The 22,304-nt window shown below is 39.2% G+C and overlaps 1 protein-coding gene across 2 annotated transcripts in view; it reads right to left on the bottom strand.

The window, feature by feature from the left end:
* LOC126297723 (constitutive coactivator of PPAR-gamma-like protein 1) overlaps nucleotides 1–22,304 on the bottom strand; it is a 172,339-nt gene that overhangs the window by 30,643 nt on the left and 119,392 nt on the right. For both annotated transcript variants that reach the window (XM_049988863.1, XM_049988862.1), the window contains exons 14-18: nucleotides 21,052–21,177; nucleotides 10,741–10,855; nucleotides 10,129–10,432; nucleotides 9,731–10,002; nucleotides 8,877–9,026 (exon numbers count right to left, since the gene is read on the bottom strand). In XM_049988863.1, the coding sequence (XP_049844820.1) occupies nucleotides 8,877–9,026; nucleotides 9,731–10,002; nucleotides 10,129–10,432; nucleotides 10,741–10,855; nucleotides 21,052–21,177 (967 nt within the window). The remainder of the gene's footprint in view (nucleotides 1–8,876; nucleotides 9,027–9,730; nucleotides 10,003–10,128; nucleotides 10,433–10,740; nucleotides 10,856–21,051; nucleotides 21,178–22,304) is intronic.

Genomic DNA, 22,304 nt, shown 5'->3' with positions numbered 1-22,304 from the left:
TAAAACTATTGTAAAAATGTCAGAAACACTATTTTAACAATTTGGAAGTATCTAAGTCACTTCTGTCAGACAATGGGCCTCAATTTATTTCTGGGAGATTTACGCAATGTATGGGTATGTACAAAATTAACCACGTAAAAATTTCCACCAATCTTCCCCAAGGACATATGAGCAAAAAGACCATGAAAGAAATCAACAGATTGTGCAGAACACATTGTTCACAAAAAACTCTCTGCTATGGCTAACCACACACAGAGTTTTGAGACCGTAATCACCAACTTGTGAAATGAGCCCACTGGATTAGCTCCATGTGAACTATTGTCCGGGGAAAGACCTACCAACATTATTAGGGAAGAAGTTGAGTTTCCCACTTTAAGTGAAATAGTTCAAGACAAAAAGACTGGATAAGCAAAAGGACTGGATAAGCAAAAGGACTGGATAAGCAAAAGGACTGGATAAGCAAAAGGACTGGATAAGCAAAAGGACTGGATAAGCAAAAGGACTGATGAAGCAAAAAGCTTTGGGGAGGGGGGGCATGACAATAGTATGAAACCAACCATTTTCAAAATAGGAGATTGTAAAAACAGAAGAAAAATCCAGCCAGTAAATGAAGAGGTATCAAAATCCTACATGAGTATCATAGTTCATTTAAGGTACTCAAGAAATGCTTATGACAACGTATATGAACTAGCTGATGCTAAAGCTAATAAAATATTTGACTTAAAAAACTGATTTGAAACTACACACCTTGTCTGCAAAATGCCTGATCTTTCACTGACCCGACCCTGAAGTATTTTTGAACTAGGTAAACATTCACATTGCCAGGAGAATTGGAAATAGTTTGGAAAATTAATTAAGTAAATAAGTATGGGCTAGCTGTACTTTAGTGTACACATTGGCTAATATAGCCCTGCCCAGCTAGATGATTTCAGTTTTCCTTTCTTGAATCATTTGTCTCCAGCTAGCCTAACCATAGGTTATAAGGAGAAAGTAAACATCATTTACTAGGTACAATCCTTATATATGTAAAACAGTTTATTTCAATGACTGATTTTTTATTTCTTAGTGTACACTACAAGCATATGAGGGCATTGAAGCAAATGTCATTTCAGTACTGCATTAACAAAATTTTAAAAGAATGTTTCGTCCATATTTTTATTTAGCAATGTTGAAAAAGCTGTGCCAATTTTTTCATGTTAAATGGTTGGTAGCAGTAGATGGAAAATGTTTAGGAGCAATGGAACCATTTCCACGTTCATAAACATCCAAGTATAAATTTAAAGTAATTTGTTTAAATTAAAGTAAAACTAATGCCCATTTGGTATAGTACTGTACCATTTCATGAAGAGATGTCACTATATTCTCTTAAGTTTACAGCAAATGATGTCATGATGAAATAAATAATATTGCCTACAGTAATTGTTATAGTAAAGAAATATTTGTTATGAGGAAACCTTCCAGGCATACAGAGAGCAAAATGAGTTATTTAAAGTAAGATAATATCGCTATTTAAAATGCTGAAGTGAAGAAAATGATGTTTTATCTGTTTATTATGAAAAAAAAGACTTTGTAATTATTTTGTGGTGTGTTGCTGTAGAGTGACATTTAGTAGCATGTTTTTTTAAAGATGTAGTGCAGACATATTTATGAATAATAATTTTGTTAAGGAGGAAGAGACAATTCAGCAACAATAAGAAGTAATAATGAATTGACAGAATAAAATGAAATAATAAACTGAAAGTATAATGAGGAATTTGCAACGAAGAGATGTGTATAAATAAGGTGGTAATAAGGTAATTGTGTGAAGCAATGACAATTAAGAATCCTGTCTTTGCAGCTGTTTAATTTTGCAAATGCATTACAACAGTCAACCAGATCATATGGGAAGGATTTAATGAGAAAATAGACATAAGCAAATAATAAAATCTATCTACGTACAAGCAAATACATTTCTGTTACTGTTATAAAACACCAGTACGATGGAAGGCAACTTTTGAGTAATAGCTATGCATGTACCTGCCTTTTGCATAAAGGGATCGGCAACCCTCCAGACACTGAAGCATCAAAGGTTGCCTATGAACAAGGCGTTGCCTCCCAGACTGCGTCAATCACAACAAGGATGACAGACGACATGATAAGCACCACCAGAGGGCCCCTGTGCCATAGACCTATTTCCTCCACCGTGTCATGTGTGCAGAAGTGGATCGGCACGAATTCCTCCACATCGCAGCTCTATAGCGCACTGCAAGCCAACTCATCAGCACTATGCTCCACTGGAGCTCTGGGCCAATTCATGCACCAGCTCTTGGCAGCTCATAAGCTTGAGCCCGTTCAATAGCCAATCTCAGCAGGACCTTTGACTTTCCAGCGATATCCATACCTGTCGGCCAATTACACCGAACGCTCAACCTCTGTCTTTAGGGATTATCACTGGCATTGTCCTCATGTTGTACTACTTTTATTCGCTGTGTGTTCCAAGAGTATGCCTGTTAGTGTCCGAGAAGTTGTATTACTTTTTATTGAAAAGAGTTTTCCTTTGTAATTAAATATCTCTACCCTGGTCATAATAAACCCTTCTTCTTGTTTACCTGTGTCTTATTATTTCTTACTGTGCATCTCCCAGTGGGAGATATAGCAATCTACATATGTTGTGGCATTGTAAGTAAGAAGTAGAATGAAATCACAACTTACTGAACAACTAATTAAATACACACTACTGCATTTGTTTTATGTTTAGAATAATATGATGCTTAACTGATCCACAAAAAAAGAACCAGATATATTTGTTTCTATTTAAGTAAAGTCTAGTAATAATGCATCCAGATAGAAGTAATGATACTCAACGAGTCTCAAAACAGATGGTGTGTTATTCTAGTATGTGCATTATTCTAACAGAAATAAACAACAACAAAGTCATAAAATTTTGAAGCAAAAAGTATAAGATTAAAAATTTCATTAAATTTTATTTCCAGACAGTCACGTAATTTGATTTCAGTGTGGGGCCATTTGAATAACTGATGCAGCTCCATCCACTTATGTTAGAATACATACTTCTGAACTGAAAAATATATATGTAATATTCCATGTATGGAAATGTTGCTAGACACAATCAAAGTTGAGAACAATTGTGATTGATTTCTCTGGCAGTGAGTTATCCAGCCAGCTATTTCATTTCTCAGTAGCTGTCTGTATAATTCAATTTTGAGGGATTGTGGAGTGGGAGGAGGAGACAACAATGACATAACATAGCAAGTTGGAACCACCCCAGCTCCTGTGATTACACTACCATTATTAATTTTTTCCTAGTCTTATTTTTCAGTTTTCATTTAGTTGTCTATGGAGTACATACATAGTGCGTGCCTCAATCTTACAAATCATAAATCGGACTGTGTTTCTTGTAGGTTTATTATTCAGATTATAGTTTTCCATACACAGATCCAACCAGCACATTTAGTGTTGTTGGAAACTATGTTGATTAAAAGTAGTTGATAAATGTAATTATTACTACTATATAACAGATATGGACTGAGCTACTAGTAGTGTTGGAAATATCGACAGCACTCATTACGCTGAGTTCACAGTGGCAATAATAATGGTCATCAGACACGGGAAGAATGTGCTTGGAGATGAGTGCTACAATGAGGTTCTTGCTATTAAAAATATGTTGATTGCATTTGAATGAACTAGATCTGTCTCAAAAACAGAATGATAAGTATCAGTACTGTACACACTGTATCTGTATTAAGTTACTGGAATTACCAGACAAATTTTACGAATATACGAGATGAAGGGAGAAACATTCTGTTACTCGAGATTATTTGTAGTGACCTTGAAAAGCAAGTACAAACACACTGTTTTGCTGAATTTGTGCAAACATACATCAATTAAAATTCAATGACTGTCATTCAGCATACATGTGAAAGACACACAAAGTCTCGAATAAGATATTCTGAACACCTAAAGCACTGAAAAGTGGAAAAACATACACCATGTTTGCAAACCATTTCATGTAACAGACTCATCACCCAACTGGGAAAAAAATGCCATTAAGCAGGAATAATAATTTGTAGACAGCTGATATCCACCTACCACAACCTAAAAAAGATCCACTACAGTAACTTTAAACTTAAGATACACTGTTCTTCTCACTTGAACAAATTATTATTATTATTATTATTATTATTATTATTATTATTATAATCATCATTTTTTTTTGAGGTTATAATTTACACCTAAAATTTACAATGAAGATATCTGCCTTATTGTGGTTTCCAATAACCCTGCAATTTCAGTCTATAGATTTCAAACTATATCCCAATGATTATAATTTTTCATCCTTATGATACCACAAACTCCATCTGTGACTAAACTTATCAGTTTCCTGAAGTCCACATTTCGTGTTGTGTCAGCCAATATGGCTGAAGAAAATAAACTGGTTTGAATTTCACTGAGTTTCGTCTGAAGTCTGTACATTTAGGCAATGAGGTTGGCTACACGGTGATCATGCATGTAGTGGTGTTTCGATTTGAAAAGATCGGCCATCCTCAGCCACTGTTGACCACAGCCTTAGAAAGACTGGCGTACTGACTGTACGGTTAACGTGTTTCAATTTTCCTGAAAGTAATTAACTTAAAAGATAATTATTATTAAAGTTCATGCGCACCAAATTTCTACTGCACATTTAGTCATTCTAGTTGTTAAATTCCAGCTTCTACTACTCTACTTTTGTTGCCCTGATTTTCGTGGACTGAATAACATCCCTCATTATTTAGAATTAGCTGAAGTTAACATAAATGATAATAAGTCTAAATATGACTGAATGTAGACACAAAAAATAGTTCTGCAACCTTTTCTTACATTACTAACTGATTACTTTGTAAACCAAATTATTACTCTAGCACACAGCTCAGTCAAATTTTAAAAATCTAACTTAGCAATTTTTCAAATCATTAAGTAGTTTCCAAAATATTAAAATGTTCTTACACCAGTCTTTATAAGGCCTTTCCCATCATAAAAATCTTCCGTCCATGTATTAATCTCACACACTAACACCTCCGTTGAAGTCTGCACTCTGAAATCTTAGCAGTAGAATCTACATGACAAGTTTGCATAACATTGTATTTATCCAAATGCAAGCCAACCATTTTAGTGATTTTTGTGGTCCAAAAATTCAAATGGTTCAAATGGCTCTAAGCACTATGGGACTTAACATCTGAGGTCCTCAGTCCCCTACATGTAGAACTACTTAAACCTAACTTAACTACGGACAGCACACACATCCATGCCCGAGGCAGGATTCGAACCTGCAACCACAGCAGCAGCGAGATTCCAGACTGAAGCGCCTAGAACTGCTCGGCCACTGCAGCCAGCTCCAAAAATTCATCTGCGGTTTAGATTTAGAGGCAAAGCCTAAGAACATTCCAAAAATGCCATTAGAAGCCCCCATAAATAATTTTCTTTTGCACAGAAGTGATTGTCCTAGTGTTTCGAGTATTGAATGTTAATTTTCTTTTATCATGGGGGAAATTCATATTTAATATTCCTCATCTTTGAATTTTGCAGTTTTTCAAATATCCATACCAATAAAAATAAATCTCTTTGCATACAGACCAGCAATATGGACATTTTTAAGAAAATTGCAGACTTAGCACGCATGGTATGTGAATTTTTACAGTTCAACAGCTCCACCTTCATTTGAGAGTTGTTGGCATATGTGCACCTAATATTCGTGATGTAACAACAAATACAAACTGTCTTCAGGTCTATGGTTCAAGTATGTAGTGCAGCGAGACTCACCTGTGACATCAGTGCTCACAGCTCATCTGTATTTAGTTCCTAATTACGGCCACCTGTATTCTAGATGGCCATGCTCTTCACCAAATTATTTCCTTTAAAACAAGTGTGATATTCTGTCAAGCCAAAATGTAGCTTTCTTGGATGTAAACACTGTATCTCATTGAAAGGAAAAAATGCTTCAGATAACATTCAAGTGATACAGAAAGACTGACGTACAACTCGAACATGTGTTGAGGTGTCACCTGTCCACACCTTAGTGGCCCCAGTAGCTCTACTTCTGCTCGGAAAATTTCTATAGATACCGTCTAGTCTCACTGCTGTTGGTGTTTGTGTTGTAACAGTAATTTTAAGTGTCTAACAGACCAATTTAATTCCATGCAAATTATTACAATTTCGTACATCTCCCTGGAAAACCCTGAGAGGTGAGGCCACTTTATACTTTTAAGTGACGAGCCATTTTTTCTTCCCCGCCAAGTCTCATTTCTGGGATGGCTTGCATTCAAGGTTGGCTTCAATTTGGGTAAATACTGTAATTACATGTCCGTAGCCTGTATTTGCACACTCAGTGTATGTTGTGCCTTGTTAAAACACATATCAACAAAAGTTTAGCCTCGCCTTGGTTCCGAGAGTTCCAGAAACTGTACAGAAAATTGGAATAGAGAACAACATAAACATCATTTCTGCTATTTTTATTGCTCATGAAAACCACACATTGCATGCTGTACCACCATACAGCAAGTCCTTCAGAGATGGTGGTCCAGATTGCTGTACACACCAGTACCTTTAATACCCAGTAGCATGTCTTCTTGTATTGATGCACGCCTGTATTCATCATGGCATACAATCCACAAGTTCATCAAGGCACTGTTGGTCCAGATTGTCCCACTCTTCAACGGCCATTCAGCATAGATCCCTCAGAGTGGTTGGTGGGTTACATTGTCCGTAAACATCCCTTTTCAATGTATCCCAGGCATGCGATAGGGTTCATGCGTGGAGAACATGCTGGTCACTCTAGTTGAGTGATGTCGTTATCCTGATGGAAGTCATTCATAAGATGTGAACGATAGAGGCGTGAATTGTCATCCATAAAGACGAATGCCTCACCAATATGCCGCCAATATGATTGCACTATCGATCAGAGGATGGCATTCACATATTGTACAGCCCTTATGGCACCTTCCATGACCGCCAGCGGCGTACGTTGGCCCCACATAATGCCAGCCCAAACAGCAGGGAACCTTCACTTTGCTGCACTCGTTGGACAGTGTGTCTAAGGCATTCAGCCTCCAAACAAGTCTCCAACAATTGTGTGGTTGAACGCATATGCGACACTGATCAGTGGAAAGAAAGTGATGCCAATCCTCAGCGGTCATTTCGGCATGTTGTTGGGCCCATCTGTACTGCGCTGAATGGTGTCGTGGTTGCAAAGATTTCCCTCACTACGGATATTGGGAGTGATGATGCGCGTCATGCAGCCTATTGCACACAGTATGTATCGTAACACGACGTCCTGTGGCTGCATGAAAAGCATTATTCAACATAGTGGCATTGCTGTCAGAGTTCCTCCGAGCCATAATCCGTAAGTAGTGGTCATCTACTGCAGTAGTAGCCCTTAGGCGGCCTGAGCGATGTATTTTATCGACAGTTCCTGTCTCTCTGTATCTCTTCCATGTTCAAACAACATGGCTCTGGAATGAGATTTTCACTCTGCAGCGGAGTGTGCGCTGATATGAAACTTCCTGGCAGATTAAAACTGTATGCCCAACCGAGACTCGAACTCGGGACCTTTGCCTTTCGCGGGCAAGTGCTCTACCATCTGAGCTAACGAAGCATGACTCATGCTCGGTACATTTAACATGGCTCTGGTTCACTCCGAGATGCCTGGACATATCCCTTGTTGAGAGCCCTTCCTGGCACAAAGTAACAATGGGGAGATGATTGAACCACGGTATTGACCATCTAGGCATGGTTGAACTACAGACAACACAAGCTGTGTACCTCCTTCCTGGTGGAACGAATGGAACTGATTGGCTGTCGGACCTCCTCCGACTAACAGGCGCTGCTCATGTATGGTTGTTTAAATCTTTGGGTCGGTTTAGTGACATCTCTGAACAGTCAAAGGCACTGTGTCTGTGACACAATATCCACAGTCAATGTCTATCTTCAGGAGTTCTGGGAACTGGGGTTATGCAAAACTTTTTTGGCGTGTGTGTGTGTGTGTGTGTTGAATTAATGACTGGTATTAACTTCTAAGAGTTCTTCTCTCGAGTTAATGTATGAGTAATTTTGACTAGTTGTACATGGTGTCAAAGTGATTCTTCATGTATTTGTGTTGCGTATCAAGAGAAATTACCTAAGTAACTGAAGTCACTGTAATAATGTTATGGTTGTGTCATAACTCAATGTCATAAGGGTAAGTATTACAGTTAAGAAGCCTGCCTATGAAAATCATTGTTTGCGAGAACTGGATCCGGTCATTGCATTGTATATATTGCCAATAAATGTCGGAAAAGCCACATTAATTAAAATGTTGTATAGTGTACATTATGGGAATATTTCCCGTAACACCAATTTTACAGCAATTCAGTGTACATTCTTCAATGGCACATTGAGGATGTAATAATATTTTGGCAGGAAAATCACCTCTCACAATGAAGGGTACTGCGTGGCTGGAGCAGATAGGCGAAGATGACAAATCAATGTTGATGCATACGTACAATCTTAGTGGTACAAGAAGCAGAGCAATGTGGAAGAGTGGCTCAGGGTAGCTCTGTAGTGATTAGACTTGTCAATTAACAAGTGAGCTGGCAACTCCAGCTATGTTTGGCTAGCATTGAGTTGTTGATAGCTGTGTCAATAACATCTTTCTTCTTTGTAACTAATTGCTTAGGCTTGTACTTTCCACTTGTCATGCAATTTTGGAGGTACAAGCATTTGTCAGGTAGTTATTTGAGCAAAACAAATTACTACCTAACCTAATTACCTAATACTTTGAGTCTTGTCTAATGTAAGTGCCACAACAATTACAACTGCAACCAAAACACCATCGCAGTTCACATTTCTTGAAAATAATGAAATACCTGGTTTCTTTTCCCACGACCAGGGACTCCAAAATGTCTACTGGATGCACGCGTCTGGAAAGTAGGTGGACGGCCATTGAGTGAGTTCATATGATATCCCTGCATGTTGTTCCCCTGTCGGTATGCTTTCGGGCCACCCACAGAAGTGACCTAAATTAGTGTACATCAAGAACAGTTTCTATAATTAAGAAGCATCCTTGAATATTTTTCAGGTGAACTTATAGTACTTCAAATACACACAAATACAATATAAAGCAAGTTAATATTCCTTTTAATCAAAGGTTCCATACACTTTCCTAAGCAAATTCATAGCTATCACTAAACTCTTAAGAATTTCCTTACTGTAGATCTATGGAACAATGCACCAGTTGTTTATGTAACTGTACACTCAACTGTATTTATGAATCTTAATCAAAAGGGTTAGAAAACTCCATGCTTTTATCACTCTCAGCATTAGGTAACACTTTTGAAAGTTATGGCAAATAAAAGTATTTCACTAAAAAATGTGGTTTAACTTACTAATTAGGTATTGTTTTTAATAATTGTTTTCAGATAACAGAAACTATAAGTCAAAAGAATCATGTATCTCTATATTTAGAAAAAGTGGTGGGGGAAAGGGAGAGGAGGTGGGTGGAGATAGATGGTGGTGAGGGTATACAGAAGTGCTCCTACAACAGAGAAATTTTGGAAACCAGAAGTTCAATATTTTCTTATGCTTCATAAATTCCGTTAACACACAAACGACTGAACAAACCATAGTTTTCCCTCCTCAATCTGTTACGCCTTGTAATGAAAATATACTATTCAGCACAAATATCTTATATAAACAGACCAATTATTGAAAATTTCATTACCTGTGGCGGAACAACACGGCCACCGCTTGGCCTGTGGGGTGTAAAGGAACCAGTTGCTTGTGGAACACCACGTGTCCCATAATTAGGTCCCCAGCTGCCTACCACCACTCCTGCTATCTCCAATTGACCACCTCTACTAGGCACTGTACGGCGGAAAAGCCCACGTGGTGCATAAACACGCTCAGGAACATTTATTGCATTCATTGCTCGAACTGGTGGTGGTATAACTCCAGGTGGGGATGCTATGTTAGGTGGTAGACGAACCCTCATACCTTTTATGAAGTTTAATGTAATTATTACCAACAACAGTTATGCAATTAAGCAAAGAAATTATGCTACCATCATAATAATATTGTTACGTGACTGTAAAATTATATTGTCATATCTCTATTACACACCTGATAGTTGTGTCTGCACAGATGCTATGCAATAGTCTATATCAAGGCCTTCTAATATTGCTTGGCGCATACGTTCTACTTTCAAAACATATTCATATCGATGTTCACATAAATCGAGAAGGCTTTTAGCTGTAGAAGTTCTCGCAAGTTTGTGATGAAAGAGTTTTCCATCAAAAAATAACCATGGGCAACACATCAACCAAGGTATTGGAGCTCCACAAGCATCATTAGCCAACAGCGCTGTTTCGACCCCCTGCATGAAAAGTGCTGCCAGTTGGACTCCTCTACTTGTAACCATCGGCAACTGTTTTCAGAAACAGAAAGAGAAAATTGAAATATAAGAGACTTAAAACTACAAGATTAAGCTTTCTTAATGAAAAGAGAACTTTTTTAATCCACCATGAATTCAAGGAATGGCTTATACACAATGGTTAAGAAGACAGAACAATGTATCTTACTAATAGCTGCTAAACTGCAGTGGGTCTTTTATTGTAAGTGTACTTAGCATCACACTATTATGATTAAAAAGAAACCTATGCTGTTACACTACGAGCTTATGAATACATGCCTAAGTTTTCATTAGTGTGAACACTGTTTACAATAAAACAATACCTGTAGTTCCTGCAGTTGGTGTGCATTCATAAGAGCAGGTGAAAATGCTTGTGCAATGAAGACATCCAATTCAATTTTATGCAACAAAATTTTTTCTGGGTGAGACATAATAAATCTGGAAAGAAGAAATATGCACTGTTGGGAAAATATTTATATAAAGAACATACAGCTCAAATAAAATTACTTTATGAACACAGATTGTAGTAGTAGGGGGCAGCGTTGCCAGTGCGCAGCAAGCCAAGCTTGAGCAAGCTCAGTTTGTGCCTGCAATACAGGCAACACAGACAGCATGTGGAGCTCAAAACAATACCTAAAATTGTCTGGTGGCTGGCCTCTACCACTCAAATCACTGAAATGTGAGTCATGGGTTATTTTAATTCTAGGCAATGGAAAGTTTTAAGACCTAGTTACCAAATAAAAATATAATTACAGCTGAACCTGATTTATTCATACCTCTAATCTGCGCAATTCTTATTTACACATTAAGTTTTGTCAGCCCCAGAAAAATATAATTTAAAAATGTACTAACCTAACCTTGTATAGATACACAATGCAGTTCTACTTAATTTGCTACTATGTATAACAAATTCTGGTGAAACGAAGTATTTTGCATAACTATAATGAGCAATGTTGTTTGAAAAGAAGGCCTTTAATATTTTCTTTAACTTTGTTGATGTAGGCACGTAGAGCGAGAGGGTGGCACCGCGGAGACAAGGGACAAAGACATGGAAACAGACACTCCTTGCACTGTTATTTTCATATGACAATTTCCTTCTTGGTAAAAGTTGCCAGCTGACATTTATCGTTGAACAGTGGTTCTATTTCAGTTGTTTTCAATCAGCCATGGAGAACAGAAAAAGGAACAGTTACACACCAGATCAGAAAGCAATTTCACATGAGAGATTGATGCTAATCCATACAATACAAAATCTGAAATTGCTTCGGATTTAGAAACTACCTGTACCACACTATGTACAGTCATAAGAAGAAACATTATTCTGGGTGAGATTTTAAAATTGGGATGCAAAAATCAACAAAATACAGCCATCAGCAAGAAGTGAAATATGTAGATTTGGAAAAGGCAATTTTTACAAGGTTCCAGCAAAAACAGTCTGTAGCTCTACTGATCACAAGGGACATGCTAGAAGCAAAGGTGAAAGATTTAGCTACTTCCTTTCTCAGGGAGGTAAGGGGCATATAGTTTGAGAAGGTTGAAAAGGAGTGGCAGATAACTTTGATCGACAAAAAGAAGTGCCCACCTGTTGCGAGGCCTCTCAGCTCCATCCTAGGGTCTGAATAGCCTGCCCCTCCTTTTTAACTCTCCTAAACTTATCAGCACTTCCTAATAGTTCTGTAAGTTAGGAGATGATTTCCACTTTTAAATATGTCTATTCAGAGCAGAGGAATTTCATTTCATGAAGGTAAGCACTGGACAGCCATTCCATCACACTGCAATTTTATAGTTTCCTCAAGTGACTTTTCTTTTTCATATATTTAATTAACTTACTGAGGGATCCAAATAGGACAAGCCCTACTGGAGTGGAAGTGCCTTGTTTTTCTATATATTATAACAGCCAGTCAGTTCTAAGTGACAAGGAATCTGATTGCTTTCTCCTCATATTTTTCTAACTGCACCTGTTACTTCAATACCAGCTTTAGCTTCTAGAGTTGTGACCCATGCATATTTGGAGTATGCGTAAATTACTGTTAATAAGTATTGATATCCAGAACCTGATGGAGGTTGTTAATTCCTTTTGGAACAAATGAGAAAGACCCAGCACTCTCAAGATCACAGATAATTCAGCGTTGAAGATACTGACATCTGGTGGCAACCAATTCCAGAGGACACAATCAGGAGAGACAACACAGCAGCAACAGAATAACCCCGCTTAGACCCATTCGTGGAAACATCTACAAAGATGTGGTGCTCATTTATAATGTCAACACTTCATGTGGATCCCAAAGTGCCTTGTAGTGCATCGATGATTGGTCAAGAGGCATTCCATAGGTGAATGAGCAACAGTATGGTACGTTGGGGATGTGGGAGTGACAAGGAACCCACATACCTGATGCACCATAAGAAGTTGCCACCAAATGGTAATTCACAGTTCACCAACCTTAGCACAGTGGCCAGCCTGATCCCCTCATGACATATACTGTCACTTATCTTCAGATGAGAAGGCCTCACTGACATGTATGCTGTGCACCCACAGTCCAGCTGCGATCGCTCAAAGGCCCTTTAAAACTGGAGCAGTCATGCCCTGTCTGTTTCCCAAAATCCATGGATAAGACATTTTAAGATGTTCAGTGCCTTCAGGTCCTTTAGGTGTGATTAAATGAGGCCCACAAACCTCAGTCTTTAGAAGGAAGAATGGTCACAATTCAGAAAAATTAAAAATCTGTCAAGAACAATTAAGATGAATACACATTCACTTCTCTGCAGAGAAAGTAAAACTAGTCTTTGCAGCCTACTCATACAACATCTTCACTGTTAAGTTGCAACAGACGACTCCCTACTGCGGTATTGGAGGAACAGCAGAAGACTGCAAAATCAACCACAAATAAGAAGTATATGACAGAACTCCTTTCTATGGACATTATACTGTTAATGGCTATAGCAAAGAGGGTGACACTTACAACAATGCCCTGCTGAACACCATTCTACTGCACAAAACTATCTGACAGCACGTCACAGACACTCTACCTAAAAGGTGTCCTGAGAGGAAGGACCGAATGACGATGATGTGGTGGCCATGAAAGTCCCATTTGTGTAGCTGACTGAGAATACTGTGCCTCCAAATAGTGTCGTATGCTGTACTAGTGTCACAAAAAATACTTCTAGCAATGCCTATTACGTAGGGAAGCATTCTGGATTTCTGCCTATAAAAGGGTCAGGTTGTTGACAGTTGATGGATACCTCCCGAATCCACACTGAGATAAGCTAATGAGCTCCCTGATCTCTAATATCCACACCAGACTACTGTTGACCACACACTCTAAGGATCTTCCTACAAAGCTAGTTAAGACAACACTCTCGATAACTACTGGGACATGTTCAGTCCTTTCCTGGTTTGAGGAGAGGCATCAAAATTCTCTCTTGCCACAGGTCAGGTTATTGGCCTGTCAGCTGCAACGGCTTAAAACATTGTAAGACGATTTCCTTCATTGCCGCAACATGCTGTACTGGATTTGGTTATGACCGGGTGCACTATCAAGAGTCTCAGAGAATGACAAATCCAGCTCCCACATACTCTGAATAAGTTGATCCGTAGTCCAACTCAACCTTCTCCATGGTGTAATGGTAACGACAGAACAATGTATCTTGGCTGGCAGTAACACTGTACAGGAACACTTGGCATGACTTTTTCTAACTCCCCCGATAATGTGTCATGCCTTGGCATGGTTAAATGGACCAAACTACGATGTTATCAGTTCCTCCTACTGGGAGCAGGCAAATCAACAAAACTACATACCAAAGAATGGCCTAGTGCATGAAACCTCTAGGAAAGAATACCCTAACATATACCGAAGGTCAAAAAAGCCTAGAAAAAGGAGTAAGGAAGAAGAAAAGGAGGTAAGGAAGAAAGGTGGGCATGGTGCCCAGTCCAGGGAGCAGTAAGAGGCCCCCAAAGGCAGAAAGTGTGATGGGGAACATATCCCCCGCCACTCACCAGAGGCCCCTACCCAAAAACACCCAGAAAACTTATGTAATGAAATCCAAATTGCTGCTACAGAAGTTAACTGTTTTATTGTGATTGATACATTTTGGCTAGATTGCTATCTTCAGACTGTTTGTGAAAGTTCTCTATTATTTATATTTTATTACAATGTTAGTTATCGTATTTTCAGATATATACATTTTGTACTTATGTCCATATGTCATTAGTGTTAACTGTCACTCTGCACTCCATTACAGTGTGGTGTAATAGAATACAGAGTGACATTGACCACTGATAATATATGATGCAAGTACAAAATTTGTGTATCTGAAAATACAATAACTTAACATTATAATAAAATACAATATAAATATTATGTGACTTTGAGAGATGGTTTAAAGATGGCAATCCAGCCAAATGTATCCATCACAATAAAATATTAAACTCCTATAGCAGCAATTTGGATTTAATTACATATGTCTGTATGAGGTATCTTCAACACTGCAGGCTCACTGTGTCATAAATTATACCCAGGAAAGATTAGCAATACAGCAGGATGGGAGAAGCACATAAATCAGCAGAAGAACACCACATCAAACAAAACACACGAGGAGAAGGAGAAGAGGATAACAGTGGGTAGCGTGAGGGCTGGTGTGGGCTTCCGAAGTCCAGACAGCTGCTGCCCATTCAAGCAAAAGAGGTGACAGTGGGTCCTATAAACCCCTTAATGGGCTTACAAGGCCGAGGTGCCCTCCTTTACAGAGAGTGGTTAAAACACCTTTTACAAATAAACTGTAAAACCACATAAGCTGCTGAGGCATCATCTGCTGACACCAGGAGTAATGAGTCAGGAGGCTTAAGAGCCAGTCAGTCCAGCAAAATGTGACCACCGTCAAATGGGCACAACAACAACAGGGTATAGGTCAAGACAGATCTTTGGACAGGGGATGCACCACAGAGGTGTTCATGAGTGGGCCTGGAAAAGAGGTGGTAAAGAGGAAGAGGAATTCGCGTTAGTATTTTGCAGCTGTGACTTATTAAACTGATAGTTCGGTAATTTTCACATCTGTCAACACCTGCTTTTTTTGGGATTGGAATTATTATATTCTTCTTGATGTCTGAGGGTATTTCGCCTGTCTCGTACATCTTGCTCACCAGATGGTAGAGTTTGGTCAGATCTGGCTCTCCCAAGGCCATCAGTAGTTCTAATGGAATGTTGTCTACTCTCAGGGCCTTGTTTCGACTTAGGTCTTTCAGTGCTCTGTCAAACTCTTCACGCAGTAATATATCTCCTATTTCATCTTCATCTACATCCTCTTCCATTTCCATAACACTGTTAAGTACATCGCCCTTGTATAGACCCTCTATATACTCCTTCCACCTTTCTGCTTTCCCTTCTTTGCTTAGAACCGGGTTTCCATCTGAGCTCTTGATATTCTTACAAGTGGTTCTCTTATCTCCAAAAGTCTCTCTAATTTTCCTGTAGGCAGTATCTATCTTAACCCCTAGTGAGATAAGTCTCTACATCCTTACATTTGTCCTCTAGTCATCCCTGCTTAGCCATTTTGCAGTTCCTGTCGATATCATTTTTGAGACATTTGTATTCCTTTTTGCCTGCTTCATTTACTGCATTTTTATATTTTCTCCTCTCATCAATTAAATTCAATATTTCTTCTATTACCCAAGGGTTTCTACTAGCCCTCGTCTTTTAACCTATTTGATCCTCTGCTGCCTTCTCTACTTCATCCCTCAAAGCTACCCATTCTTCTTCTACTGTATTTCTTTCCCCTATTCCTGACAATTGTTTGATTATGATCTCCCTGAAACTCTGTACAACTTCTGGTTCTTTCAGTTTATCCAGGTCCCATCTCCTTAAATTCCCACCTTTTTGCAGTTTCTTTAGTTTCAATCTACAGTTCATAACCAATAGATTGTGGTCAGAGTCCATATCTGCCCCTGGAAATGTCTTACAATTTAAAACCTGGTTCCTAAATCTCTGTCTTACCATTATATAATCTATCTGATACCTTTTAGTATCTCCAGGGTTCCTCCATGTATACAACCTTCTTTCATGATTCTTAAACCAACTGTTAGCTATGACTAAATTGTGCTCTGTGCAAAATTCTACCAGGCGGCTTCCTCTTTCATTTCTCTCCCCCAATCCATATTCACCTACTATGTTTCCATCTCTCCCTTTTCCTACTCTCGAATTCCAGTCACCCATGACTATTAAATTTTCGTCTCCCTTCACTACCTGAATAATTTCTTTTATCTCATCATACATTTCATTAATTTCTTCGTCATCTGCAGAGCTAGTTGGCATATAAACTTGTACTACTGTAGTAGGTGTGGGCTTCGTATCTATCTTGGCCACAATAATGCGTTCACTATGCTACTTGTAGTAGCTTACCCACATTCCTATTTTCCTATTCATTATTAAACCTACTCCTGCGTTACCCCTTTTTGATTTTGTATTTATAACCCTGTATTCACCTGACCAAAAGTCTTGTTCCTCCTGCCACCGGACTTCACTAATTCCCACTATATCTAACTTTAACCTATCCATTTCACATCAACAAAAGCAAAACAAGGATAATGGAATATAGTCGAATTAAGTCGGGTGATGCTGAGGGAATTAGATTAGGATATGAGACACTTGCAGTAATAAAGGAGTTTTGCTATTTGGGGAGCAAAATAACTGATGATGGTCGAAGTAGAGAGGATATAAAATGTAGACTGGCAATGGCAAGGAAAGCATTTCTGAAGAAGAGAAATTTGTTAACATCGAGTATAGATTGAGTGTCAGGAAGTCGTTTCTGAAAGTATTTTATGGAGTGTAGCCATGTATGGAAGTGAAACATGGATGATAACTAGTTTGGACAAGAAGAGAATAGAAGCTTTAGAAATGTGGTGCTACAGAAGAATGCTGAAGATTAGATCACGTAACTAATGAAGAAGTATTGAATAGAATTGGGGAGAAGAGGAGCTTGTGGCACAACTTGACTAGAAGAAGGGATCGGTTGGTAGGACATGTTCTGAGATGTCGAGGGATCACCAATTTAGTATTGGAGGGCAGTGTGGAGGATAAAAATCGTAGAGGGAGACCAAGAGATGAATACACTAAGCAGATTCAGAAGGATGTAGGCTGCAGTAGGTACTGGGAGATGATGAAGCTTGCACAGGATAGAGTAGCATGGAGAGCTGCATCAAACCAGTCTCGGAACTGAAGATCACAACAGAGGAATTCAGAAAAAAAAGGACCATATGCGGGTGGCAATCATAACCACAGACCTGGGCCACCGTTGCAGGAAGTGGATCTTCATATCTGGAAAGAGGATGTTCCAGGGAGCCTCCATCACAATGCTGATCACAGGGCTCGTCTGAAAGGCACCAGTTGCCAATTGTTCCCTGAAATGGTGTATCAGATCCAGCATCTGTAACGTTGAAGCTGCTCGTATGCCTGGACCAATGCTGATCAGGAAAGAGTGGTCCACGCCCCAGTTTTTGTTGCTGTGGTATCGAAGAATGTGAGGTGCAACAACCATGTCCAGTTTAGCTGATAAAGATGGGGATGCCATGTCAACTGGGCATCAAAGACAATTCCTAAAAAATCCACCACATTGATGGACTGGCCATCAACATACATATCAGGATGGGGATGGTCTGTACAGCGACGAAAGAAATGCATAACACAAGTCTTGGCAGCCGAAAAATGGAAGCCACTAGTGAGAGTCCACGACTGTGCTCAGTGTATTGGTTCCTGTAGTCTGTGTTCAGACAAACAAAAATAAATTCGCTCAAACGCAAATAATTTGGCGCAAACGCAAATAATTTGGCGCAAACGCAAATAATTTGGCGCAAACGCAAATAATTTGGCGCAAACGCAAATAATTTGGCGCAAACGCAAATAATTTGGCGCAAACGCAAATAATTTGGCGCAAACGCAAATAATTTGGCGCAAACGCAAATAATTTCGCGCAAACGCAAATAATTTCGCGCAAACGCAAATAATTTCGCGCAAACGCAAATAATTTCGCGCAAACGCAAATAATTTCGCGCAAACGCAAATAATTTCGCGCAAACGCAAATAATTTCGCGCAAATGCAAATAATTTTGCACATACAAAAATAATTTTGCACAAACAAAAAAAAATGCAAAAATCATCAGCATTCAAAGACGCGGTCTCTGCAGCTGCCACCAGACCACTGCTAGCCACTAAAAAAAAAGGAAGACTCAAAACAGAACCCTACACAACCCCATTCACCAGCACATGGGAGGTACTAAGGGAGGGGGAACCTGTACCTGAAAAGTGCAACAGGAAATAAACTTACCAATAAAAATTGGGAGCAGGGCACGGAGGCCCCACTCATGTAGGTGGCACGAATGTGGTGGCACCATGTGGCATCATTAGATTTATGCAGATTGAAGAAAGCTACAACAAGGTGTTGATGCTGGGCAAAAGTCATTCAGATAGCAGGCTCCATGTGGACTAAACTATCTGCGGCAGAGCAGCCTCAGCAAAAACCACTCTGGGTCGAAGTCAGAAGGTCCCAAAATTCCAGGACTGAATACAGTCTTCGAGTCACCATACAGTCAAGTAACTTGCAGGGTACATTGGTTAAACTAATCAGATGAAGCTGTCCATCTGAAGAGGTGGTTTACCTGATTTCAAAACTGAAACATTTTCTTGCCATTGGATCTCCCTCACCACTCCAGAGAGTGTTGAAAGCATTTGGTTGTGCACCTGGTCCAGTCAAAGAACCCTGTGTTGGGACTGAGAGCAATGGTGCTGGCGAATTCCCACTTACTAAATGGGGTGTTAAAGGCTCCAGGTAGCAGGGAACAAAAGATAAAGAGAGTCGTTACAGATGGTACTTGAGAAGATGAAATTCAGGCGGATAGTGGACCAATGCTGAGGCCTGAGCAAAATGCTCAATGATTAAAAGTCTAGGCAAGTAGAGGTCGAGCCTCATAACACACAATGGGTACTGACGTCTTGACAGAGTTGTTCTACAAGATATGAGAGAGCCTCAGAGCCTATTTCATCTTGTGGAGGTTAATACAGCGATCAAACAATGATCCTCTAACACACACAAATTTCAACTACAACTGCTTGCATGTCAGTACCCGGGGGGAGGGGGGGGGGGGGGGGGGGGGGGGGGGAGCAGAAGAGTAGTGTGATTTATTGCCAAACACAGCATGTATGGAGAATGGGGAAAGCAATTGGGTGTGAGTTCTGGCCAGAAATGTGTTGACAGCGAAGACACTGTGACTTGGCACATTTTTGTAATGGCTGTTTCCACTCATCCTTGATGTTCCTTTTGTAGTGTGTGATCCTCCTTTTCAGTCTTTTGAGCACTTCCAAGTAGAAAGCTGCATCAACAGTGGTCCAGTAGGTACTAATTCTTGGGGGACAATGGCTCTGACATCAAAGAAGACAATGAGCAGGATTTTGATCCTGGACTTGCTCATGCATACCTTCTAGGGACAGGGTGACATTGTTGGGTGCCACTCTGAACTCTGCCTTTTTGCCTCTGGGTCACAATAAAATAATAATAATAATAATAATAAAACATGACTCGTGACCGGTTATAACAGAGTTTAAAAAAAAAATTAGTATCATTTTCACAAATTCCCATGAGTTCTTTGCACTACAGCACTGGAATGTCCTTTGGTTTGTGGGTCAACACTTTTGGGATCAATCTGGCACACACCTTTTTTGTGCTGAAACCTTCACTTACAACATGATAAACAGTGGTTTTCACTGTGTTTAGAGCTTCTGCTACAAACTGAAGTCTCAACTGTAATTCATAATTTAATAAATCAGGAGAGTGATGGATTCCATTATGAAACACGTCATTAGCCTCCTATTGGCCCCTCTCAAACGGCTTGAGCCATCATAGAACTTGTCATCTGAACAAGCAGTCTCTCTGAAAGGCCTGCTGAATTAATGGGAGTGTCACCTCAATACTAAAGTTGTTACTGAACTGTTGCACACATCCCTTCAGGGAAAAAAAAAATGTTTGGGTGACTTTTCCATTTAATTTGCTCCCACTTTGCATCACAGAAACCACTTGTTCATCTTTCTGCCTTATTAGTGGATGATCTTGCTGAAGAATTCTGGCACATATGCTACCTGTCTGCAATACAACTGATGAGACAACACAGGAGATATAGTTTCTGTTTTAGAATGAAACCCCTCACAAAGAACATACTTTTTTAAATTGAAAATGAACCAATCATTTATATACTCAATGTTGTAATTCTTAGAATCCATGAACCAAAACAGTTATCTTTGACAGACCTGATGTAAGGTAGAGTAAATATGATAAGAAAAGAATGGTTAAAAAGTGTGAAGCTGTTCCTAAGAAAGGCAGCTCAATTAGAGAATGCTGGAGTGGCGAAACTACAATTCAGCATGGAATCCACCCCACTGTGCAATGTGGTACATATTTTGTTCACTAAGATTTGCCAGTGATTAATTTCAAGTGGTGGTACATTACTAGGTCTACCACTACACCTTTGGATTACTAATAAAACAGAATCATCACACTGTTATCTCAGCAAGATTAAAATCTTTGTAATATGCAGGAAACTACAATCAAGAAATAGTAGTACATAGCATTATAAGAAGTTTTAGGAGGACACTTACCGCAAAACAGATGCCATAACGAGTAAATGCTGCGGCACATATGTAGGATTCAACATTAACGGTGTGTCAGACCGCATACATGTCAAAAATGCTCTAAGTCGTCTCCTTTTGTCATCTATAGCAGACCTGAGAACATCACAGAATATTTTATGAAATTAATTAACAACATTATTTTTATTTTCTTTGAGGCTTAATCATCCTTATAGGCTAAGAGTAAGCATTTAATCTTCAGCACACAAATTCAACTTCTAATTTTGATGTTTGCACACAATTAGCTACAGAAAGAAATGAAGATCCCTGTTTAATGCCTTGTCGACAGTGTCTCTTGACGTATGGAGTAGAAGCTCAGATTGGAGAACATTGAGCCAAAAAATCAGACAGAGTCTTTCCATAACAACATCCCAGTATTATCCACAAGTGATTTGGTGACACCACAGAAATATTAGATTTGGATTATTATATTGGCATCTCAACCCCTCTCCTCCCATATGACAGTGGATATGTAATTACTGCATTACCAGACTTAGTACTCAATCACAGTGAAAGCTCCAGGTTGGAACATCAACAATACAAGGAAAAGGGAAGATTGCTACTCACGGTAAATATGACATGTTGCATTGCAGACCAGCACAACGAAAAGACTGTTAAACATTTAGCTTTCGGTAAAAGCCTTTTTCAGAGAAGGACACGGACACGCACACACACACACACACACACACACACACACACACACACACACACACACATTCATTTACACAAGCATGCACACATGATCACCATCTCTGGCAGCTCAGACCACAACGCAATTTCCCTAGGCTTTGGCCAACAGCTAAATGTCTAACAGCCTTTTCCTTGTGTATGTCTGCAACTCAGCACATCACTTTTACAGTGAATAACAATCTATCCTTTTCCTTATATTGTTGTTATAGTTGTACCTAGGATTTAGAAACTGACAAGCATTTTTATGATTCCAAACGTTTCTTTTCTGATGCGCCCGCAGTGCGCATCATGACTGTGAAGGGGAAAGTATATTTTTTTTCCAAGTTTCTACTGCACAATGACTTAATAACTCATTGCTATACACAATACGTTTTGTTTCAGCTATCGTGGCATTTTCAAGTGATCCTACAATATTTGTTGGAAATTTAAATATGGAGCTCACCTTTGTATTTGCATCTACATCTGTCTGACAGGAAAGCTTACTTCAGTGACACACATGTTTATGATGAGTTTGCACTTGTGGTAAATCAATG

The sequence above is a fragment of the Schistocerca gregaria genome, chromosome X (genome assembly GCF_023897955.1).
Source record: "Schistocerca gregaria isolate iqSchGreg1 chromosome X, iqSchGreg1.2, whole genome shotgun sequence".
In the NCBI taxonomy this organism is placed as follows: domain Eukaryota; kingdom Metazoa; phylum Arthropoda; class Insecta; order Orthoptera; family Acrididae; genus Schistocerca; species Schistocerca gregaria.
The sequence above is the reverse complement of the archived record's forward strand: the minus strand, read 5'-3'. Positions and strand labels throughout refer to the sequence as shown.